Source organism: Rhamphochromis longiceps, linkage group LG1, assembly GCF_057381845.1.
Source record: "Rhamphochromis longiceps isolate RC_006_pf linkage group LG1, R_longiceps_female_GT1.1, whole genome shotgun sequence".
In the NCBI taxonomy this organism is placed as follows: domain Eukaryota; kingdom Metazoa; phylum Chordata; class Actinopteri; order Cichliformes; family Cichlidae; genus Rhamphochromis; species Rhamphochromis longiceps.
Genome location: NC_140557.1, coordinates 2,045,501 through 2,067,296, shown reverse-complemented (window position 1 = coordinate 2,067,296; position 21,796 = coordinate 2,045,501). Strand labels below are relative to the sequence as shown.

Below are 21,796 nucleotides of genomic sequence, written 5' to 3'. Positions count from 1 at the left end.
CTTCTAAATTGAAGGATTTTAATGGAGGGTTTGGTCTTTCTCCTATAGAATCACTCATGGTAAAAACTACCCAACTAAAATGTATCACTAAAAAGATTTATAACATTCTCTCTGATCTTAGAATGGATAACTCTAACAAAATCAAGGGCCAATGGGAATCAGACGTAGGCGCTATAGATGCTGAAGCTTGGGATGAGTTGTGTTGTCGTCCTTTTAAAGCCTTGGCATCTAATTCTATTTGGGAAAGGCAGTTTAAACTTATAAATAGGCTTTATATTACACCTGAGAAGAGACACATAATGTATCCAGCTTTGCCTAATCTCTGTAACAAATGTCAGTCTGCTGTTGGTTCCTTTTTTCATTGTCTGTGGAGCTGCCCTGTTATTCTACAGTTTTGGAGATCACTCATAGATAAGCTATGTACTATATTTAATTGCCGACTGCATCTGGGTCCAAGGACTTGCTTGTTAGGACTAAATGATGAGCTACCTGCCGGCTTTCGCAGCAAAGATCTCCTTCACATACTGCTGCACTACGCTCGAAAGTGCATTATGGTACTGTGGATTTCTGATAAGGCCCCATCTGTCAACCAGTGGCTACAGTCTGTGATATGTATTATGCCAATGGAAGCCTTCTCTACGGCACTTAAGGACAAACCTTTCCTTTTCTATCGCATATGGGACCCTTTTTTGGCCCACCTGGACACTCCTTCTGCTCAGAGGTTGAAATCGGGCTTACGGGATTTAGCCTGGCAACAAAGGGACGATTGTTTTTCATTGTTTATGAATATTGCTGTTGGCTTTTTCTTTCTGCCTCCCACGTCCTGCTATACATGTAGATGCATCTTTGTCCTGTGTATGTATATGCTGGTGACTGCTGTTTTCCTGCTTTGCAATTAAAAGTTCAATAAAGAAAAAAAAAAAAAAAAAAAAAGGAAAAAAATGTATCATCCCAGCAACATCAGCCTGTCCTCGCTGGATCAGGTTCTTTACGCTGCTTTGAGTTACTTTAATCATATACGGAGCTGCCACGTGCACCGTTTACTGCTAACTGATAACATTCATGTCTCTGTGTGTTCTCATCCATCATTGAGAGCTTAGAAAACATGGAAGTGTTGTTCATAATAAAATATTCATCAGGTTTCTCTAAAAAGGACCTGAGATGTTCCCCACAGTTCACCCTCTGTCTCTTTAAGGCCTTCTTTCCTCTGATTGGCTGCCCCTCGCCTGCTACTAAAAACATCAAATATTCTTCTTGAAACAAACTGATGATGATGATTACAACGTTTTACTTTGGACATATAAAAGAAACAAACAAAAAAATACAAATACATAGTATGGGCAGAAATCTGTGCCATCAGAAACTGAATTGGAATAAGTTAGCCCAGAGCAGGGGACAGCTGAGAGATCAGTGGGCTGGAAAAGCCAGAGAGTAAAGCTGAGTTTTTTAGCCTCGACCTGAAAGCAGAAATGGACGGCGCTCTTTTTATGTCAAGCGGTAACTGATTCAAACCGTGGAGCAGCGACTTCAAAGGATCTGTCACCTTTTTGTTTGAGGCGTGACCTCGGGCCGTAGGACACGAGAGACCGAGAGCTGAATGACTCGGACCATTAAGAGCCTTAAAAAGCACAGAAAAATCTTCAAGTGAATTCTAAAATGGACAGAGAGCGAGTGCAGCGAGGCCGACTCTCTGGTGATGTGACCGTAAACAAAGCTCTGCTGCACCATCTGCAAACGAGCTAAAAGAGACGGACGTGTACGAACGGCACGGATGACCTTTTCCAGATCATGGAAGATCATGAGTTTGGTGAAAACTAGCGAAGAATCCACTCATGAAGCTGAATAAATAAAACTGAAAGCAGCATCATTGAGTCCACCAGCTTACACAAAAACTAGACCCACTGAAAGCTGCGTCATTCATGCAGAAGGTGGATAACGCTGCATTAAACTGTATCCAGTAAACCCCACCCCATGGTGAGCACGCCGCTAACAGCTGAAACAGCTTTCAGTCCAAATCCAGCTCTCGTGTCTCAATCACGAAGTAAACGTCCCAGAAAGGGACGCTCCAACTAAAAAGGCCATTTGTAGCAGTCCGGGAAGACGAGGACAGCTCCACCCACAGCAAACGTCAGGATCAGCTCCCGCTCCCTTCAGGAACTTTAAAAGTTTCTATTTTCTCCCCTCTGATGGATTTTCACTTATTTCCATCAACACACATAAAAATGTGTCCTTTATTTAATTCAGCAAACAAAGCTGCCTCCTGTTAGATAATCTTTTCTTATTATAGAGGCTGAAAGAGCGGGACGAAAGGCTTTGATCTCATCACATCTATTTTGACCCTGAGCCAATCAGAGTGCGCCGCCCCCTCTGTGTTTGTGCAGTTGTGTTATAGATATTTCAGGTCTTATTGTGACGAAGATGGTTTTTACTTAAGGAGGAGAAAGTTTTCAGTCACCCAGAATGATTCGTATCCATAATTAATCCAGACATACGACTCTGATGCAAGACCACAGGAGTGTGTGTGTGTGTGTGTGTGTGTGTGTGTGTGTGTGTGAGTCTGTGTGTGTGCGTGTGTGTGTGTGTGCGTGTGTGTGTGTGAGTCTGTGTGTGTGAGTGTGTGTGTGTGTGCGTGTGTGTGAGTCTGTGTGTGTGTGTGTGTGTGTGTGTGTGTGTGTGTGTGTGTGTGTGTGTGTGCGTGTGTGTGAGTCTGTGTGTGTGTGTCTGTGTGTGTGAGTCTGTGTGTGTGTGTCTGTGTGTGTGTGTGTGAGTCTGTGTGTGTGAGTGTGTGTGTGTGTGTGTGTGTGTGTCTGTGTGTGTGAGTGTGTGTGTGTGTGTGTGTGTGTGCGTGTGTGTGAGTCTGTGTGTGTGTGTGTGTGTGTGTGTGTGAGTCTGTGTGTGTGAGTCTGTGTGTGTGAGTCTGTGTGTGTGTGTGTGCAGTTTTCTGTCTGTGTTGAAGTAACGAAGAGTGAAAGAGCCATCCTAATGAGGGCCATTTATTTCCATGAACGGTCTTCTGTTAATGGGTGACGAGTTTGGGTGCATTACCCAAACTCAGGCCATGAATGGTTAAGTTCACGCTACACTGTCTGAGATTTCAGTTGCACAAGGAGGAGGAGGAGGTGAAGGAGGAGGAGGAGTTGCTCCCGTAGCAGAAGGAATCCTGCAGGTCGACTTTATCTTCAGGGCCGAGCGGCGCTTTTATTAAACTACTCGGTTCAGCTGAATGTAACAAACTATGTGAAGATGTCACTACACACTCACTAAAACCTCCACAGCATCACATCGCGGTCGAGCCAGAGGACTTAAAAAGGGCCGGCCTGGCTGAGAGCATTGCTCACGCTGGGATGCTTCAGACTGAAGTCTCATTAACTTTTTATTTTACTCGGGCAAATCGCCGCAGGCCACAGAGTCAAATGTGGCCACTCACTCCTAACATTCACCTCTGAACATCCACCAGGTCGCCAGTGACCTGCTCAGGATCAGGTCCACGTCCATCCTTCATGTGCAATTTTCATCCCTATGACCTGATTTTGAAGGTAACGTCTTCTGGTGCCTAAAGCTGTTCTTGTTTAGCATGTGGCTAATAGGAACCCAATCCTGACGGGTTCTCCGGTGATGTGGAGGATGAAGCAGCCACGCCCTACATGTATCAAAAGAATGACTGAGCATGCTCTGTTCGTACTCCTAATCTGATGCACCGCCTTCAGGTGTGGAAACCGTGGACGCAGCCCTGACGGCAGCTGCTGATCCTTCACGTGAAAATCCCAACGTCAGCGATGAGAACAGGACTCCAGTCAGAGCTGTAAACATGGAGCCTGTACGTGTGCAACAAGATGACCTTTAATGGATATTCTCCCAATTTAAACGGGATAATCCGGTTTTTATGTGATGATTTCAGGAATGTTTTGTTCCATTTCATTTATATTAAACCAAACAGTTCCTCAGGACTCCAGGTTTGACATTGTGCTGGACGGTATGGACCAATCACTTCGTAGCTCACCCAGCTCATCATCCTTCATTTTTCACAAGTTATAACATATGTGCCTTGTTTGGATGAAGACATATGAGAGGAGAAGTGATTCTTCTGACACCTCGCCAACACATAGCTCACCTGTCCCTCACCTGGACAAGCTAAAAGCGATTTCCTGTATTAACAAGGTATTTTGACAATAAGTCAAAAGAACTTTTATTAAAAAACGCTTATGAAAAACAAAACATGAGGACATATAAAAAGGCTTTGGTTGGTTTCATGAGCTATAATAACAACTGTGTCCTGTGTGCTTTAGTGCAGACAGCTGTTGTGTGTCACAGCAGCTGTAAATGTCTGCGAGCTACAAATGACTGTTTTTGTGAGAGAACTCATTTCCTTTCTTAATGTTTCGTTTACACAACTCAACAAAACTTTGTCGTCTGTTCCCAAAAAATGTCACAGCAACATTTGGCAACCTTCACAGTTTGAATTATTATTTACTATTGGAGCGGCGCTCTGTCGTCCTCCATGCTGCAGGAGAGGGGGGACAGAGGTGCGGGGGGGCTGCACAGCAGGAGACATGGATGGGTCTGAAAGGTGAAGCCAAAGCAGAAGCGCCTTTAAGCTGCGTTCTTTTTAGTGTCCAGCAGGGGGCGACTCTGCTCACCTGATGGCTAACTGAGGAGTTAATCTAGTGTCAGCTCTGATCATAAAACTGATGAAGCAGCTATGTATGACAAAATGTTGTTGCCCTGTCACTACGGTCAGTTAGATCCACCCCTTGCATCACGGATAGTTACTGACCTGTCATCATCACCCAATGAGAGCGCGATGTCCTCACAATCTGACCTGCCTCTCACTCAGACACATTTTGGTATCTTAAAGTCGACCTATTCTGCTCATTTCCAGCTTTGTGTACTTTGTGTTTTTGCTATCATAGCTTTGCATGATTTTACGAGCTCAGCAGCCCATCCTCGGTCTGAAATGAGCAGTTTTAGCCTGTCCCGCTTTGAACAAACATTCTTCCGAATGCCAAACACCAGGTTTGAATAATAAGATGTGCTTGAGATGACGTATTCAGGATATCAGCTCTCTATGACATCACACAGATGTAAGAGTAGAAAAAAACAATGATAAACAGAGTTCAGAGTGTTCCCACATAGCAAAATTGGTATGGCCCAGATCTGGCCCACAGACCGCAAAGAATGACGGCCCTTTGGTGGCCCAGAGGTGGCCCACACATGGGCCAGCACAAGGCCAGTTGCAGACACACTGCTGGCCCTGTGCTGGCCCAGAACAGTTTCAGCTCTGGCCCCAGATGTCAGCCTAATGTGTGCCTTAATCAAGCCATGTAATAACAACATGTGCTGGAACATAATAGTGCAAAAGTAACATGACGAAACTCTGTTCAGACAGTGAATGGACTGATTCTTTACTGCTCTCCCGGATTACCCAAAGTGCTCTACACAACACATTCACACACTTTCTGTAAACTGAGTGTTTCCTGACTACATTCACACTCCTGGCATGCAGACTGGAGCAGCCAAGGATCAAATCCCTAACCTTCTGATCAGTAGGTGACCTGCTCTACCTCCTTAACTACAGCTACCCGGTGGTAAACATGAGTAAACCGTCACTAGGTTTTGGATAAAGTGTACACTCACAAACCTGTCCAACCTGCATTTGAAACGTTGGCTACCATACCAGTATAGTATTGCAACATGGCATTTGGGTTTTCTAACTAAAATAGGAAAATACCAACATAAATAGAGCCATCATTGCCAGACCTGGCCCACATCTGGTTGACATACACTCTGCCATGACACCAGTCAGTCAAAAGTGCCAACTTGATGCCGGATCCAGGCCAGACCTGTTTTCTAGGAGCCTGGGCCACATAACCCAAACCACAATCAGGCCAGATGTGGCATGCCATCACATAAACAGTGCCATCTACGCCAGGCCTGGCCCATATCTGGATGACATACCACTTACCACGCCAGAGGTCAGCCAGCAGTGCCGGCTTGACACCAGATCCGGGCAAGACCCGTCTGCTGCGTGGGTTAGCTTTACAGTACATGCACCGACCTCGTTATTAGAGACGCCGGCCATGTTCAATACAAACACTCATGACTGGAACAGGAAATAAGGAGGAGTGCACGGATTATGGCCAATTTCCTTGCTTTGCTTGAAAGGACTACACACTCGACACACTCTACACAAGCCAAATCACATTAAATGTTATCATCTTGTTGACCTGCATTTGAGCAGGACCCAGATTAACCCTATGTGGAAACCCTTCAGCAGGCTAACCCAGATTAGAGACGCAGGGAATCTTTTAATCTTCACATCACCAGGAAGTCTTGGACAGCAGTGGTGTGTCTAGAAAATTTTTGTTGGGGGGGCCAGGTAGGGGCACAGATTTGGAGAAGGGTGGCAGATTTAATTGGCAGATAATGTTTTAAAAAAAAAATTCTACCAACCATTAACCATAATTCAATAATCCTATAAACCTAATAACCAAATGCACTTTTAACTCTTATTAGAATGAGATTTTAACCACTACGGTGCAAAGTTTTTAGATACTGCGTTGATAAAGTACAAGAGATACAATCAGTGCTTTGTCAGTGTTTACTCAGCATTCAAGGACATCAATATTTGCATAGTATTTTTACTGACATATACTGCACATATGTTTTGGGCAAAAACATTTTTGAATAATAAAATACAAACATTTGTAACAAACAATTGACAAATTAGCCAATTCCAATGCAAAACTTTCTCTGCCTGTTAAAAAAAGAAGATAATCTTCTCACAATCTGGTGTTTGATTTTGAAACAGGAAAAAAGTGGAGAAACAACTGAAAAGACTAACATTTGAATAAAACCTGAAAGCAAGTAAATACTTTCTATGCTGCCTTATGGTAAACTTTGGTAATATTGATAAAGAACAACACTGGCTGATGATGAAATACAGTCAGCTGGCATGGTGACACTGCCAGTATTAACCTGCAGGGCTGGACTGGGACAGAAAATCGGGCATTTTGACTACAGACCGACCCACCAGGTATTAAAGCCATAAAGCCTTTGAATGAAAACAAACCCTGTTGTGACAGTGATGTACAGTCTTGTTGGTATATGTATGATTTCTATACATTTTACGTCAGATAAAAACTTTGGTTGTAAGATTCAGATAATTATTTAATAAAAGCTAGATATTTTAAATGAGAATAAGAAAGAAAAGTATTTCTTTGCGCCCCCCTCTCCCTGTTAATGCCCTACATGCCCCCCTGGCAACACTTTGCTAGACCCGCCCCTGCACAGTTACCAGCTGTCAGCTACATAAAAAAGGATCCTGGTGTTATTTGTCTCTCAGAAACAGTTCATAACTTCAACTCATTCATGTCACCTAAAAGGTAAACCTGTTTCTCCATCACCTGTTCAGCTCTGATGGTTCAGTAAGGACATCTCCTGGTTTCATGTGTCCCTCTCACCACATATCCAAACTGACATCATGACCAGCAGCTTTACAGCTGTGGCTCCAGCAAACATCAGCTGATACTAGAAATTAATATTAAATACATTCTAACAACAGCTGATCAAGCTTAAACTGCTGCTGTTGTTTAGCGCAACATCTGCTGGTTTCCTCTTTCTGGCGCAAAGTGGGCGATAAATAAACAAGAGAGAAAAGACGATCAGCTGCAATAATTCTTTAAGTGTTATTTTTTCCTTGGTATTCTAATTTCACCGAAGTTTACTAAACTCAACAAACTTAATATTACTTACCGGGACATTTATTCTGTCCTCATTTTCTTTCACCGAAAAATTGTTTCCTGCAGTGCCGTCTTTCTGCTTGGCTCTCCTACCTTTGCTAACGTGATGCACATAGCGCAGAAGCCGATGCTGCATTCACTTACACTCGGATATCTGAGCGTCACCGTGAAAACATAATCGGACATTTGATATTTGATTGAATTTTATTGTTTTGCCTTTGGGGTGGCCCCTGGGGTGGCCAGTCTGGTTGGGCGGGTGGCCTGTGCCCCCCCAGGCCACCCCGCTGGACACGCCATTGTTGGACAGCCACAGATTACATCTTTAATATCACCCGAAGAAAGTCCAGAGGTGAGCATGTGTGTGTGTGTGTGTTTACACCCTCCGCTGCACTTTAAGTGAATCCTAACACAGCTCTCTCTTCAGATAATTAAGAGATACTTGAAGATATGAGAACCCTGGAGAGAGCCATAAATAGAGCACATGGGAGAGCGGGTGCTGGAGAGATGCTGGATTAATTGAGGGCGAGCTGGCCCTCGCCGCCTCATTGTGATCCACTTAAAGCTATAACCAAACCTTCTGGAACATCTTATCAGACCGACGCTGCAGGTCACAGGAATGCCAAGCGGCCGAACTGAATTCAGAGCAGCTGCTCTGAATCACGAGTAAACTTTCAGGTGTGAAAAGCCAATCGTCTTCAGCCTGCTTTCTTTTTAGTGTCCAGCAGGGGGCGACTCCTCTGGTTCCTATTCTGATTGTATAGAAATGTGAAAATGAGCCTGTGCTCAGCTGATCTGCACACCTTCCTGCTGACCTCACAGTGTCAGTCTGAAGTTTCAAGTCTTACTAATTAAAACACGATGAGAGCGCGACTTTTAAAAAAGGTGATACAGCAGGAATGTGTTACCGTACAGTGGCAGTCAGATCCACACCTCGCTTTTCACGTCTCATTTTTAAAATGGTGAAATAGCTAAAACGTTGCTTTTTAAAACATTGCGGCGAGATTTCGGTGGCCGATGGAAGACGTCACACACGCTTGGTTTCTGCCCGATCGCTGGAGGTCCCCTCTATAACCGTGGGAGCTTCTCCTGAGAACATGAAACACCCTGAGATGACTGACAAAATCCGTCGTGGTCTCATTATCGAACGCTAGCTGTAAGTCAGGGAAAGCAGCCTCTTTACAACATTTTCACAAATAAAGAAGCTTCTTCTGCTCTTTTGGACATAAAGGCAGATATTCAGAGTAGCTGCAGGATTACTGCAGCTCACAGGTCCTTTCTTTAGACAAACTAAAAAAAATCCAATTATGCTTCAGTCGAGACAAACGAGACAGAGATGGAGGTGCAGAAGAAGTCGTTTATCACAGAGGCTGAGGTGGAGAGCCGATGATCGCTCTGACTTACTGCATCGCAGCTGTGTTCTTACACCTCATTTCACTTCTGAAGCTATTATTAAATATTCTGAAAAATAAATCCACGCTTGTCTGGTTTGCAAAAATGTGCATGCTTATGCTTCCTGAGCTACTTCGCTTTATTTGTGGTGTGATTTTGACTTTCGGCACTTCAGTTTTCATGTCCTCAAATTATCTTCCTCCTCTTTGCAACATGATGCAGAATTGTTGCATGAAAGGCTGAAAGCCGCGCGGTCAGAATATTCTCATCACGATGCTTCGAGGCTGGTTTGAGGTTCTTCTCATGAAAAGCTGCCTTTGGTCTGCATCAGACAAGTCTACTGTTAGTGCTGTTTGGTCACGTTATCTTTGATCCATCTTTCCACAGCACTTTATTCCCAAAGCTCTTTGCCTGAATATTCACTGGCAAACTGCAGTTTTGCTCTAATGTTCTTTTTGGACGGCTAAAGCTTTTTCCTGGCGTTCCTCCTCTGCTGCTCATGTTGTAAGAGTTACCTGCAGATCCTGTGATGAACATCTGGAGGTCTTAGGCTATTTTTGCAGTCTCAGACTAGCACAGGTTTAAAACTGTACCGCTTGTAGATGGTTTCCGTCACAATGACGGGGGTAAGATGGCCTTCATCGATGCTCGCCATCCCAACGATTAAGAGCTCGGGTTATGAAACGAGCTACTACGAATGTTTTAAAGGGAAACCTGGAGATCCTCGTGGACCCGCCCTGCCCGGGACTCTCTATAAAAACCGTACCTAATTAAATTTGTTCTGTCACCCATTTGAGATCCTCTCCTTGTGCATTTCCACTAAACCAGCGGGTGAGGAGCAAGAGCAGGAGTATTTTAGAAGAATTTAAATTCATGGATTTAGTATTTTAGTATTTATTTATTTATTGTCATTGTCAAGAACAATGAAATTGCGTTTGGGGCTTCCATACAACCCAAAAAAAAGAAGAAAATAATAAATACCCCTTAAAACCCAAGTGTACATATTTAACCCAGTGTGACTCCAATGCAATAAGACAATCCTTAGCAATAATGTTCGTAGAAATTCAGACAAAGACCTGAGAAACATGACAAAATACAACAATGCAACCCATTCAATATTATTGTACTGTGAGATATGATATCAGATATGATAGTTATCTATTTAAGAAAGAGGGGGGGGGGGGGGCAGGAGGGGGAAGAGAATAAAGATATGATGCACCAATGCAGACCAGTTCATTGCTATTAAGAAGTTGGATATGGTTATTGTCCGTGAGAGGGGGGCAGAGAGTTCAGGAGCCTCACAGCCTGTGGATACAGGCTGTTGGCCAGTCTGGATGTTCTGGCCTGTATAGACCTGTACCTTCTCCCTGAGGGCAGCAGATGGAAAAGGTGGCGCGCAGGGTGATGTTGGTCCCGCAGGATACTGTGCACCCTCCTCAGACAGCGAGTGGGGAAGATATTACTGATCTCTGGCAGACTTGTTCCAATAATTCTGCCAGCTTCTTTCACCACCCGCTGGAGTGCTTGCTGATCGGCCTTGGTGCAGCTGGGGAACCACACTAGAAATCCATACGTCAGAACGCTGCTGATGGCACAGTTGTAGAAGTTCAACATCAGAGATCTGGGAATGTGTGCGCTCCGCAGTCTCCTCAGGTAGTAGAGGCGCTGTTGGGCCTTCCGTGCAACTGAGGTGATATGGTTGCCCCAGGACAGGTCCTCGGTCACAGTTACCCCCAAGAATTTAAAACTGCTCACCCTCTCCACCGCCTCACTGCCAATGAAGAGAGGCAGATGGTTGTTATTTAAAGGTGTGACACAAGTTTATTTGGCTGTGTCACATTTATCAGAGGCACTGACTGCAGGGACACTGAAGGTTTGTTTGTGCCATTATGAGAGGCTCTCCACAGACGGGAGGCGTGGGGTCCCATGAGGACACGGTGTAACGGCGTGCACCCCTTACGTGTCGTTAAAGAGAGGTCTGCAAAGGTTAGCATTTTATTAGGGAGGCCTGGAGAGCTTTTACTGCTCATCAAACACAACAAACTCAGCTCAGAGCAAACAGAGAGGTCGCTGCCGACGTTTAAAAGGCCTGAGACAGAAGAAAAAAAAAAGTGAGGAGACATAAACAGAAGAACGAGAGGATGAGGAAGAGGAGAGATTCAGCCCAGCTGACTGGCAGAGGCCCGGAGCAGAGGAGGTGCAGGGGAGAAACAGAGCTCACGGCTGGGAGTGAATGGCCACACTGTGTGTATGAAAGAGCTTTTCAGCCTCCTCCCAATCAGCACACACACACACACACGAAGCATGTAACTGTGGGGGTGAAGAGGTGACCCTGACAGCAGTTTGTGTGGTGTGGGCAGACACAGGGATCTTTTCACTCCTCACCTTTAGCTGAAATACCAGAGCTGACACTGAACCTGAGCTCCAGGAGGATGTGTGTGTGTGTGTGTGTGTGTGTGTGTGTGTGTGTGTGTGTGTGTGTGTGTGTGTGTGTGTGTGTGTGTGTGAGAGAGAGACACTCTGAAAAAGCTGCAGAGATGCAAGGACAAACACCCGAGCATCTTGATCACAATACAAACAGCGACTATGTTTTTAAACCTCCTATAGTCTCACACGTGGGAGATATTTGCAGTCCTCTGCATTTAACCCACTCACTCAGGGAAGCAGTGGGCAGCTACCAACCCAGCGCCCAGGCAGCAGTGTGCTCAAGGGTAGCGCAGGGCAGTCATTCGGTGGATTCAAACCCCCGACCTTCCAATGATGGGGCGACCACGCTACCTACTGAGCTATCCCTGCTCAGTATTGCTAGTATACTACTTTAAATACCTCATACTTAAATGCTATATGTTTATTATTTAGCTGCTGTTTTAATATTTTCTTTCTGGTCTTTTTTGACAGGGAAGAATCAACAGGAAAGGGGGGGGCAGACCCGATCCCGGGCCGGGCGCTCTCATGATGTGGCCCGCAGGCGCCCGCTTGATGCAGTGAGCTACGCAGGGCCCGTTAGTTAGACAGTGGGTTTCTGACTGTGACCAGTTTCTCAGGTTCTGCTGTCTCAAGCAGCAAACTGGTTATCAGCTCCAGGTGGGATTAAAACACTCACCTGTGCACACAAACATCATCGTCATCACGCTGATGTTAAGCTCATTTTTAGCTTCTCAGGATAGTTTTTACTGTGTAATCAGTGATCTGAGACAGCAGGTTCAACTGTTGTATTTGATTTGAACTTTTGTGCCTGACTTCAAAGGGCTGTGTGGGAACGAGCAGCAGCTGTTTGCACCTGCAAAGATGTCAGAAACGTCACATTTACACAGCGTACATACAGACGGGGTCTGCTGACCTCACCAAGTTCACAGCGTGGTTAAACCTGAGCCAGAAAAGGTGCAGACGTGTCTTTATTGCCACGGTTACGGCTCGCTCGCTGCTCGAGAGAAGCGTGGCATCAGCAGAGCCCCACAACCATTTTTCCTCACGCTCGCCGACGTCTGCTTAGAAAAAAGGCCGATCGTGGCTCAAGAGTTGGGAGTTCGTCTTGTAATCGGAAGGTTGCCGCTTCGAGCCCCGGCTCCGACAGTCTCGGTCGTTGTGTCCTTGGGCAAGACACTTCACCCGTTGCCTACTGGTGGTGGTCAGAGGGCCCGGTGGCGCCAGTGTCCGGCAGCCTCGCCTCTGTCAGTGCGCCCCAGGGTGGCTGTGGCTACAATGTAGCTGCCATCACCAGTGTGTGAATGTGTGTGTGAATGGGTGAATGACTGGATATGTAAAGCGCTTTGGGGTCCTTAGGGACTAGTAAAGCGCTATATAAATACAGGCCATTTACCATTTATCGTGTTCAAAGGTGGGTGTCTGCCACGCCTTTCACCTGCTGAGAGCATCTTTCACAAAAGCAGAAATTATAAATAAGCAGAAAGTAGCGTCTGATTTGCTGAAGTACAGTCGTCCTTAACGCTCGTTTCAAATCTTACACCAAACATTTTAAAGGGGATCAAATCTGGTTTTTGATTGGCCCGTCCTACGACCCTCCGTTTCCTCCCTCAGTGACACAGACAGGTGCTGAGACTAAACCTGGATCGAGTGTCTGTGCTGTGCCGTGGAAGCTGTTTGGCTAGCGTGGCTTGGCTCCACATGCCCCATTACAGGGAAAAGTTTCTGCAACTCAATACAAAGTGATGATGAACTGTTTTAACCCTTCATGTTGCTGTAAGAGAAAGAAAGACAGAGCTGCAGCTCTCCGTCCTCCGTGTGCATTTTATTAAAGCTCTGCAGCTCTGCTGAGCTCTCCATTCTTACTTAAACACATTTATGCATCCCCTGATTTTAACCTTTATCTGTAACACTGCAATTACAAGCAGCTGCTTTCTAGTTGCTCCTTTAGGAGGTATAAATCCAAGGCAGCGGAGCAGAGAGCGGTCAGGGACACCGCAGGTTAACGAGTCAACGGCGAAGGTAAAAAACAATATGAAACTTAATAAAGCCGCACGTGAACTGGCTCGGTTCCCAGCCAGGAAGGAAGGAGAGAAAAGAGGGAGGAAGGAGGTCAAATAATAATAAACCCCAGAACTCCAATTGAGCAGAAAGACGTGAAAAGATAACCACATTCCCGTCGTAATGAATCCACTACTGAATAATAAACACGAACCACGCTGCGGATAAATAATGACCCGAACCCTGATGCTGATAACAGCTGACCGCATGGTCAAAATTTCATTATTCCAGATGGATATCTTAATTGTTCCTGCTCCGGGTTTGGGTTTCCTTTAAACAGAGCTGCCTCTGAGAGTGTGGGGGACGGGAGGTGGGATGATTGACACTGAAAGCCTGCTCCTAGCTTTGCCGCTATTGTTAGCGAGGATCTAATGGACTCTAATTTGTCAAAGTTTACTGAAATACCAACCCCAGCACAGGCCCTGGTGTCGGCTGCTTCCCCACAGCACAGACGAATCAAAGCTCTCCAACATTCTGCCCTCATGAGACTCGCTCGGCGCTTAAAGAGGCCCTGCTCATGCAGAGCCATGAACCCATCCCTGATGTACACCGTGATAAGAGCAGCTCCGCAGGCTCGGGTCGCAGACAGTTTTGTTCTTGTTAGGCTTTGCAAACTGGGGATTCCTGGCACACCAGCAGCTCCAGAGCCTCTCCAAGTTCAGCTTTGCTTATTATGCAGCTGTTAAATATCAAATTCTCATCTTCTTCTTAGAAGATTCGCTTCTTTTCACACACACAGGACTGCAAACAGAGTAAATGCCAAGAGGCGATCGCACATTTGTGGTGAACACTGAGACACAGATATTCTATCTTTACCTGCTTTTTCAGTCCTAATGGACTAAAACTTGGAGGCAAACTATGGTGGTCCTTTTTAGGAAGGACTGGGGTGCGTGCTCCATTTTCAGGACACTGCAGAGGAGTCTCTCCCTTAGTAGAACCTCCAGTGGGACACTGGGGCACCTTACCGAGGACACCTGAGGGTGGGAGTTTGTCAAATCAGTCTGCAGGTGTTTTGTGTCCTGTGGAGGGTGCTATGAAGTTCTTCACTGAATCATCCTTGTTATTAATCTCTGGCTCTCGTCCACAGCATGTCTCTATCCTGTCTTCCTCTCTCAGATTCAACTCAGTTTCATTTATACAGAATCACAACAACAGTCGACTCAAGGTGCTTTATATTGTAAGGTCGACCCTACAATAACACATACAGAGAAAAACCCAACAATCATATGACCCCCTATGAGCAGCACTTTGGCGACAGTGGGAAGGAAAAACTCCCTTTTAACAGGAAGAAACCTCCAGCAGAACCAGGCTCAGGGAGGGGCGGGGCCATCTGCTGTGATTGGTTGGGGTGAGAGAAGGAAGACAGGATGATGGCTGTATGATATGATAGGGGGTCATATGATTGTTGGCTTTTTCTCTGTATGTATTATTGTATTATTACAGTATAAAGCTCCTTGAGGCGACTGTTGTGATTTTGTGTAAATAAAGCTGAACTGAAATAGTTCTTCTGCCGCTCTATCGAGCGACAGCCTTCAGCTTGCATTGACGTGGTTTGCAGCCGAGTGCAAAGTTGCTAAAGCTGCATGTAAAAAGCGAGCATGTAGTTTAACTGCGATGACAACACAGCACACTTTCTCTCCTCTCAGTCTAAAAGACGAGCTCGGACCCTGCCTCCTCCTCAGCTCCACGTCTGTCCATTTATGGTGTGAAGTGGGTTCAGAAAAAGCAAAGGTGTGGAGGGAGAGAGACAAGTGTACTCACGAAGCTTTCTCCCAAACCTCGCGCTATAACAAGCCGGACTCTCCCTCTGTGCCCTTTTCCTTCCAGTCCTCGGCTCCTCTCTGCAGTTCCTCCACCTCTGTCATCATTTCTACACACAATGGCAGCAGCAAACTGCATTCCTCACAGCCATACCTCATAGCTCGCTGGCATCACAGACAATGCTGTTTTCAGAGCGGGGTGAAAGAAAGGGCTCGGTGATTTCGTCCGGTTGTTGTTTGTGAGCACAGGGGCTGGAGGGAGGAAGCTGGTGTGGGTGAGGGTGGGAGAGGTGGAAAAACTCAGAGTTTGTGATGTAGGTGAGCTGCATTTGAACAGCTGTCCCCACACAGAGGTTGAAGGATGACAGGAAGAGGCTGGTACCAGGAAGACCGGGCCCCGAGGAAGCAGACCAGCGTTCTGTCACTTTTTCTTTTACTTTCTCCTCCCCCCCCCCAAAGCTCTGTCTTTCTATTGTTGCATCCCCCCCCCATTGCATTTTAGTTACAAAACAAAGTGCTGCACAGTATCAGTGATGAGACGGGGTTACGTTAGGTCAAACCCAGGAAAAGGAAAAGGTCTGTGAACAGCTGAGGCTCTAAATCTTACAGCACGTCAACAGAAACACCCGGACAGTGAAAGGCAATCAGCCGTGATTGTGATTCCCACATCTGCCTGTGATAATCCATGCAGCCAGCCAAGCGTGCACCAACCCTCCGCCGCCAGCACCCCCAGTCTCATTTACAGCCAATCGCCCCCACCTTACATCCACTGTACCCAAACTGCTCCTGCACCCTTCCCTTAAAAAGTCAGCTTCACAACGGAAACTTTTTATTTCTGGCAGATGGAAAAGAAACGAGACTCACAGTCTGTGGAACATCAACATCTCAAACACACCTGTGCACTCTCTGCACTGACCCACACACTGAAACTCACACTGCCACTGATTCATATACAGAAAGAACAAAAAACCTTTGCTGATAGAAACACGTTTAAAAAACAGACTGATCACGTCTGTCGTCTGACTGTAGTGAAGATGAGCTGAACTAATGTGAAAACAGAAACACCAACGGGTCTGAGAAGGACAGCTAACACAGTTAACCAGAAGTAACTGACAAACAGATTGAAATAGGTAACACGGGTTAGTCTTGGTAGCCGGGGATCGGTCCGCCAGGGCCTCCGCTGACACATATTGCACCCACGTTAGCGTTACAGTTGCAACCACTGACTTCTGGAGCCAAAACAGACGATGAGACTGTGAGGCGTTATCAGCTAATGCTAGCTAGCTGCATCCATAGACTGTAAAGGGGCATCAAAATGCTCCAACAGCACAAACACAGTCCAGAGGCCCAGCTCAGCCACCTGTGTCACCATCCACCTGTCAGTCAAAGAGGCCACGCCCCTAATAATACAAACTTTAAGCCTTAATATAATTTAAACTGGCGAGTTAAATAAACTGTGCAGTTGTTATAAAGAGGGAATTATCCACAGAGACCAAGCAGTTTGTGTATCAGGCTAAGTTTTAACATGGGAGTCTATGGGGACTGACTCACTGCTCCCTCTGCTGGACGTCAGTGGTTCCACAGTAGCTTAATTTTGTATCATATACAAAAACATCAAATCAAGCTCATTTTTTGGGTACTTTTCAGGTGTCAAAGTGTGACCACACACTTTCATTTTCACAACACTCGATCCATTTTCTGACGATCTGTTTGTGTTCGGTGAGTTTTAGCAGAGAGGCGAGAATAAATGATCGCACGGCTAACGTGGTCACAGAGCCACGAGTACGACCTGGGCCTCTCTCAGAGGGTTCATCCATCTGCTGCTCCAAAGACACCAAATCACCAATCAGTGCAGTCTGCAGCCAATCCCTCATATCAGCTGACTCCAAACAGTGCCAGATGCATTTGTAGAGCAGTTTGTACTGACGTTTATAGAAATTTGGATGGTGAATCATCAAAATAAATCCAAGTGTAGGACAATGACAGCCCACAGGCTGTTGTTTTTCACCCGGGACTGTGTCGCTTTCCTGGGATAAAAGATGGTCTGAACATTACTCTGCAATAACGGCGTGTCAGCTCGTCATCGATTACCTTCTGCTAAAAGCACCTTCAATACAAAACCAGCATCTGTGGACCTCACACATCTCTCAGTCTTTATTATTTACACATTAGAGTCCTGCAGCTGTGGTACTAATTAGATCCTGTCAGCAGCAGCAGGTTTGCGCTGAGCACTGTCGGCTTTTTATGGGATTTTTGCAGATCTGAGTGTATTTTCAGACTCAGATAAAGGAGCAGATGGTGAAAAAGCACTGTGATAATAATCAGTCGGACGGACACGGGCCACTGACAGCAAAGAGACAAATTCATTTGGAAATGTGCTGATGTATTAATCAGGAACAGCCGCTCTCTCTGATGTTGCTGTCAGCACAGTTTGTATCTCATCTGATAAAGTCATAAAAATGGAGCATAAAGAAGAGTATGATGGTCGCGAGAATTACACCCTGACTGGAAGGACAATGATGTGAAAGGGAAGACCAGAGCAGTAACAATGCGCGTCCACCCTGACGTCACCCACTGGGTCTTAAAGCCTTTAGACGGTCTCCAGCTTCCTGAAACTGAATGACCTGAGCAAACGCTGGATCCTCTCTGACGCTAACAGGACTGAAGAAGGACCAAGGGACGTTTTCCCATACGCTTCTACGCTATCGGTCTTATTTTTTACAGGAAGAGGACTCGCCCCCTGCTGGCCTCGAGACAAAATGCAAGTTTAAGGCTTCAAACTACGAAAAACAAAACTCACATAAACCCCAAATAAAGTCGAAGAAACAAAAAAGTGAGAAATTTTTGGGTCCCAAACTGCTGACATCACATTTTGGAAAATCACAAGAGGTTTTTGATTGATGGTGTACATTAATTTATTAATGATCATCACATTAATATGCTGTGTGCTTTACTGAGACAATGAGCACGAGGGTAACTTCCAGGACCAGAAAGCTGCAGCAGAATGATTCTATTGAATTTTGGAAAGAAATTAAAGCTGTCAACAATCGTAACATGCCTCTGTCATCCAGAATTAATGGGAAAGCATTATGGGGACCCTGCAAAATATATCACACGTTTCTAACAATGACAGTATCCTTGGCGGTGAACAAAGCGGCCCTGACACAATAACAGCAGAACATCTGCAGGGAGCCAACAAAAAGAATCTCAGCTTTACCTTCATCAGCTTCTCTGGACTGCTGCTTCTATCTCAGTGCTTCCTAACCAACATTCACACATCCAGACTCCCGAGGACGCATCGGAGGGAAACCTGGGTCACTCTCCTGCCCGTGCAGACTGAGAGCAGCCAACAACCTTCTGGTTTACTGCCACCCCATCTATCCGTCCATCCATTCATCCATGAATCTGTCCATCTGTCCATCCGTCTGCCACCCATCTGTCCATCCATTCATCATTCAATTCCATGCATTCATCCATGAATCAGTCCATGAATCCATCCATCAACACCTTAATAACTCTGTATGTTATTTATTAAATTACCAAAGGTCTGCTCACATGTGAGATCTAATTATGGAGGTCAGATGGAGCAGAGTACATCCACACCCTTTGAGTAACCTACAGACTCCACTAAGGTGGGATAGTGTCGCCTGTTCTCTTCATCTGCACTCGAACATTAAAAAGCAGAATGCTGGCTGTACGGAGGAGAGCCGTTTAAACACGTAGCTGAAGAAGTCATTGTGCCGTCACGCAGCATCTGAACCTACTGTAAGCGACACAGGCTGTTCCTCACGCTTCTGGAAACACTGGAAAACACAGTTTTCCATTTGTGTTTGGATCACTGACGATGGCACGTTTGTTTTTTACTGTAAACTTTCTCCAACACATGCAGCAGTTTAGCTTCTAACTGTTAGACATCCATCACTTTAGAATTTGTCCTGTTTGTCACAGCTCACATCTTGTACTGCTGCATTTTATGCCCAAGCCGTGAGCAGTGCTGTAGGTAGCACATCAGTCCTCTGCACCACCTACCAGCCTGCACATTAAACCTTAACATATTTATAAATCTTTGGGTTTTCTTTTGTACAGACACTGCGACTGCCTCCAGTTCAGCTCCACCTACAAAACATTTAAAAAGTCATGCTGCTGGAGGTACTTGAAAGGCTTTGATGTGCACAGGCCGGCTGACTTTTCCTGATTTTCACCGTTTTACACCAACATTTACGGCATTTACTGCATCGTTTCTTTCTTATTCAATCGGCTTCATTTTATGTTTAAAAACATAAAAGCATAAATTGCATCTGTCTCGATGAGCAGCCTGACTCAGCCTTCAAATCTAAACTTCCAGTTCACCAGAATAGCAAAGCGATCAATAGTAAACACTGCAAGGTTTGAAGTCCCAGCGCCCTGAAAATAGATGGAACAAATATCTGTTCTTCCCTAAAGGGTTCAGGCACAGCAGGGAACTCGGTAACAAAGTAAAAAATACAGCAATGTGTTTGTTTTTGCTCTCGCTAACACGCCAGCGGGTTCCAAATAAAGACCTCTTTGCAGAGCTGATCATGGAGAGCACCGGGTCCACAGCAGCCTGTTGTCAGGGATTAACCAGCTACTATATTTGCCAGAGAAAATCCTGCGCTCGCAATTGCTTCATATAAGGAGGTGACATTTACCCCAGCTCGTGCTCGTGTACAAAGACTGCAGCCGGCTCGCCGCTCTGCCCGGCAGCCTCTCGACCTGTGCAAACTATTTGATTTGGACGGGTCAGCTCGAATTAAGCAGCAGAGCTAACGTCAGAGGCTGTGTGCACAGCGCGTCTGAACCCTGACTTTCTCCGCTCTGATTGGCTCCATGTTTTTGTGGCCCAGTGAGGGTGATGACTGTATAAAAGTAGAATAAAAGTAGAACTCTGTCCACACTGCTTTCATTACCTGGACACATGGAAACATGAAGAAGATGAGGACAGTCCTGCAGAAGGTAAACGACTCCATCTTCATCTGGGTTTGCCCCCCAAATCGGGGTCTCTGTGCCCAACCTGTACAGGAAGTGGAAATAGCAGCAGTCAGCAACTACCAGTGAACAGGGCCGGGCTAAATAACTAACAAACCCCAGGGCAAAACCTTCCTGTGGGCCCCACAATTTCATCCACAACACTCTGTGTTTCCCACATGTAGACTTTACATCGGGACATTCTTCTATTCATTTTTATGATTTCACTGAAATTGATGACAGTCTTTTTGCTCTTATTTTGAAAATTTAGTTGCCGCTAACCAGTTAGCCCAGATCCTTCCTTTCTCACGTCTCAATCCTCTCAACCCACGGTTGGTTGGAGAGACTCCACAGACTACAGCTGCTCATGATGATGATGGGAGTTGCGGTTCTGTGGCTCCCCGTGGCTGCAGAGCAAGGACTCCGGCCACAGTAACCACAGAGACACGGGACACTCATACAGGAGCACAGTTACTGTCCCCCTCCATCCCTCTGCAACGAGACCCCGGCCTACACCCATCTTTTATGTACAGTCTATGTTTTGACGTTGTTGTACAGCTTAACTCTACGTCACTCCGTTTAAACCTCCACCTAACTACAGTTTTACTTCTCTTATCAGATGGAGCCTCGGTGTTGTGAAGGAAATAATCACTTCCGCTCGATTTGTTGTTGTCTTTGTGTTGTCGCCACACAGATCATTTCAACTAATTACGGTGCACAGAGTGAGGACGGTTTGCGCTCCGTACGGCTGCGGAGCCACTTTCTCACTTTGCCTCATAATTAATTTGGAATTAGACAAAGCTGCTTGTAATACAAACGTATCGATCCATAAAATCTCTGCGGTTCAAAGCTGGCATCGGGTTACTCGGCCACGGCTTCTTAAATAGATATGAGTGCAAACTCACGCTGAGCTCTGCGGACAGAACATCCAATAAAGCCGCAGTCAGCAGAAAATGAATAATGATGGAGAATCCCAGCAGCTGCTGTGATGGTGTCTGTGAACTGAAGCAGCAGCTCTCTCAGGCGCACACGGGCGCACTCACCTGCGCATTTGCGCCCCTCCGCGCGGGAGTGTTGCGCACTCTTTCCAACTTTCTAACCGCGAAGCGACGCGTCCGCACGGCCGCCCTGTGCGCTGGCTTTGCGCGCATCAGTAGCGCGAGCCCGGCTGGGCGGACGTGGGAGCGTCTGAGCCGTGGATTCGTGAAGGGGGAAACGAACACCTTACCTTCGGGGGAGACTCGTCCTGGGCTCCTATGCGCTCCTGTGGAGATGCACCATCGGGGGTACTCCAGTCCGCCTCGCACCGGGATCCGGTCCCGCCAAGTCTGCCCCGAGTCCACACCCCGAAGCAGAGACCGAAACGACCCCAAAGTACCGAGAGAGCCGCGCGGCGGGGCTCCGTGCCTCCGGGAAAGTGTCTCCGGGCTCCTAGCG

At 46.1% G+C, this 21,796-nt stretch overlaps 1 protein-coding gene across 2 annotated transcripts in view; it reads right to left on the bottom strand.

The window, feature by feature from the left end:
• The window catches only part of adamtsl3 (ADAMTS-like 3), a 198,561-nt gene that overhangs the window by 176,747 nt on the left and 18 nt on the right, over nucleotides 1-21,796 (bottom strand). For both annotated transcript variants that reach the window (XM_085400428.1, XM_085400502.1), the window contains exons 1-2: nucleotides 21,588-21,796; nucleotides 20,302-20,405 (exon numbers count right to left, since the gene is read on the bottom strand). The exon at nucleotides 21,588-21,796 is cut by the window's right edge and continues 18 nt beyond it. In XM_085400428.1, the coding sequence (XP_085256554.1) occupies nucleotides 20,302-20,367 (66 nt within the window). In that variant the 5' untranslated portion in view covers nucleotides 20,368-20,405; nucleotides 21,588-21,796. The remainder of the gene's footprint in view (nucleotides 1-20,301; nucleotides 20,406-21,587) is intronic.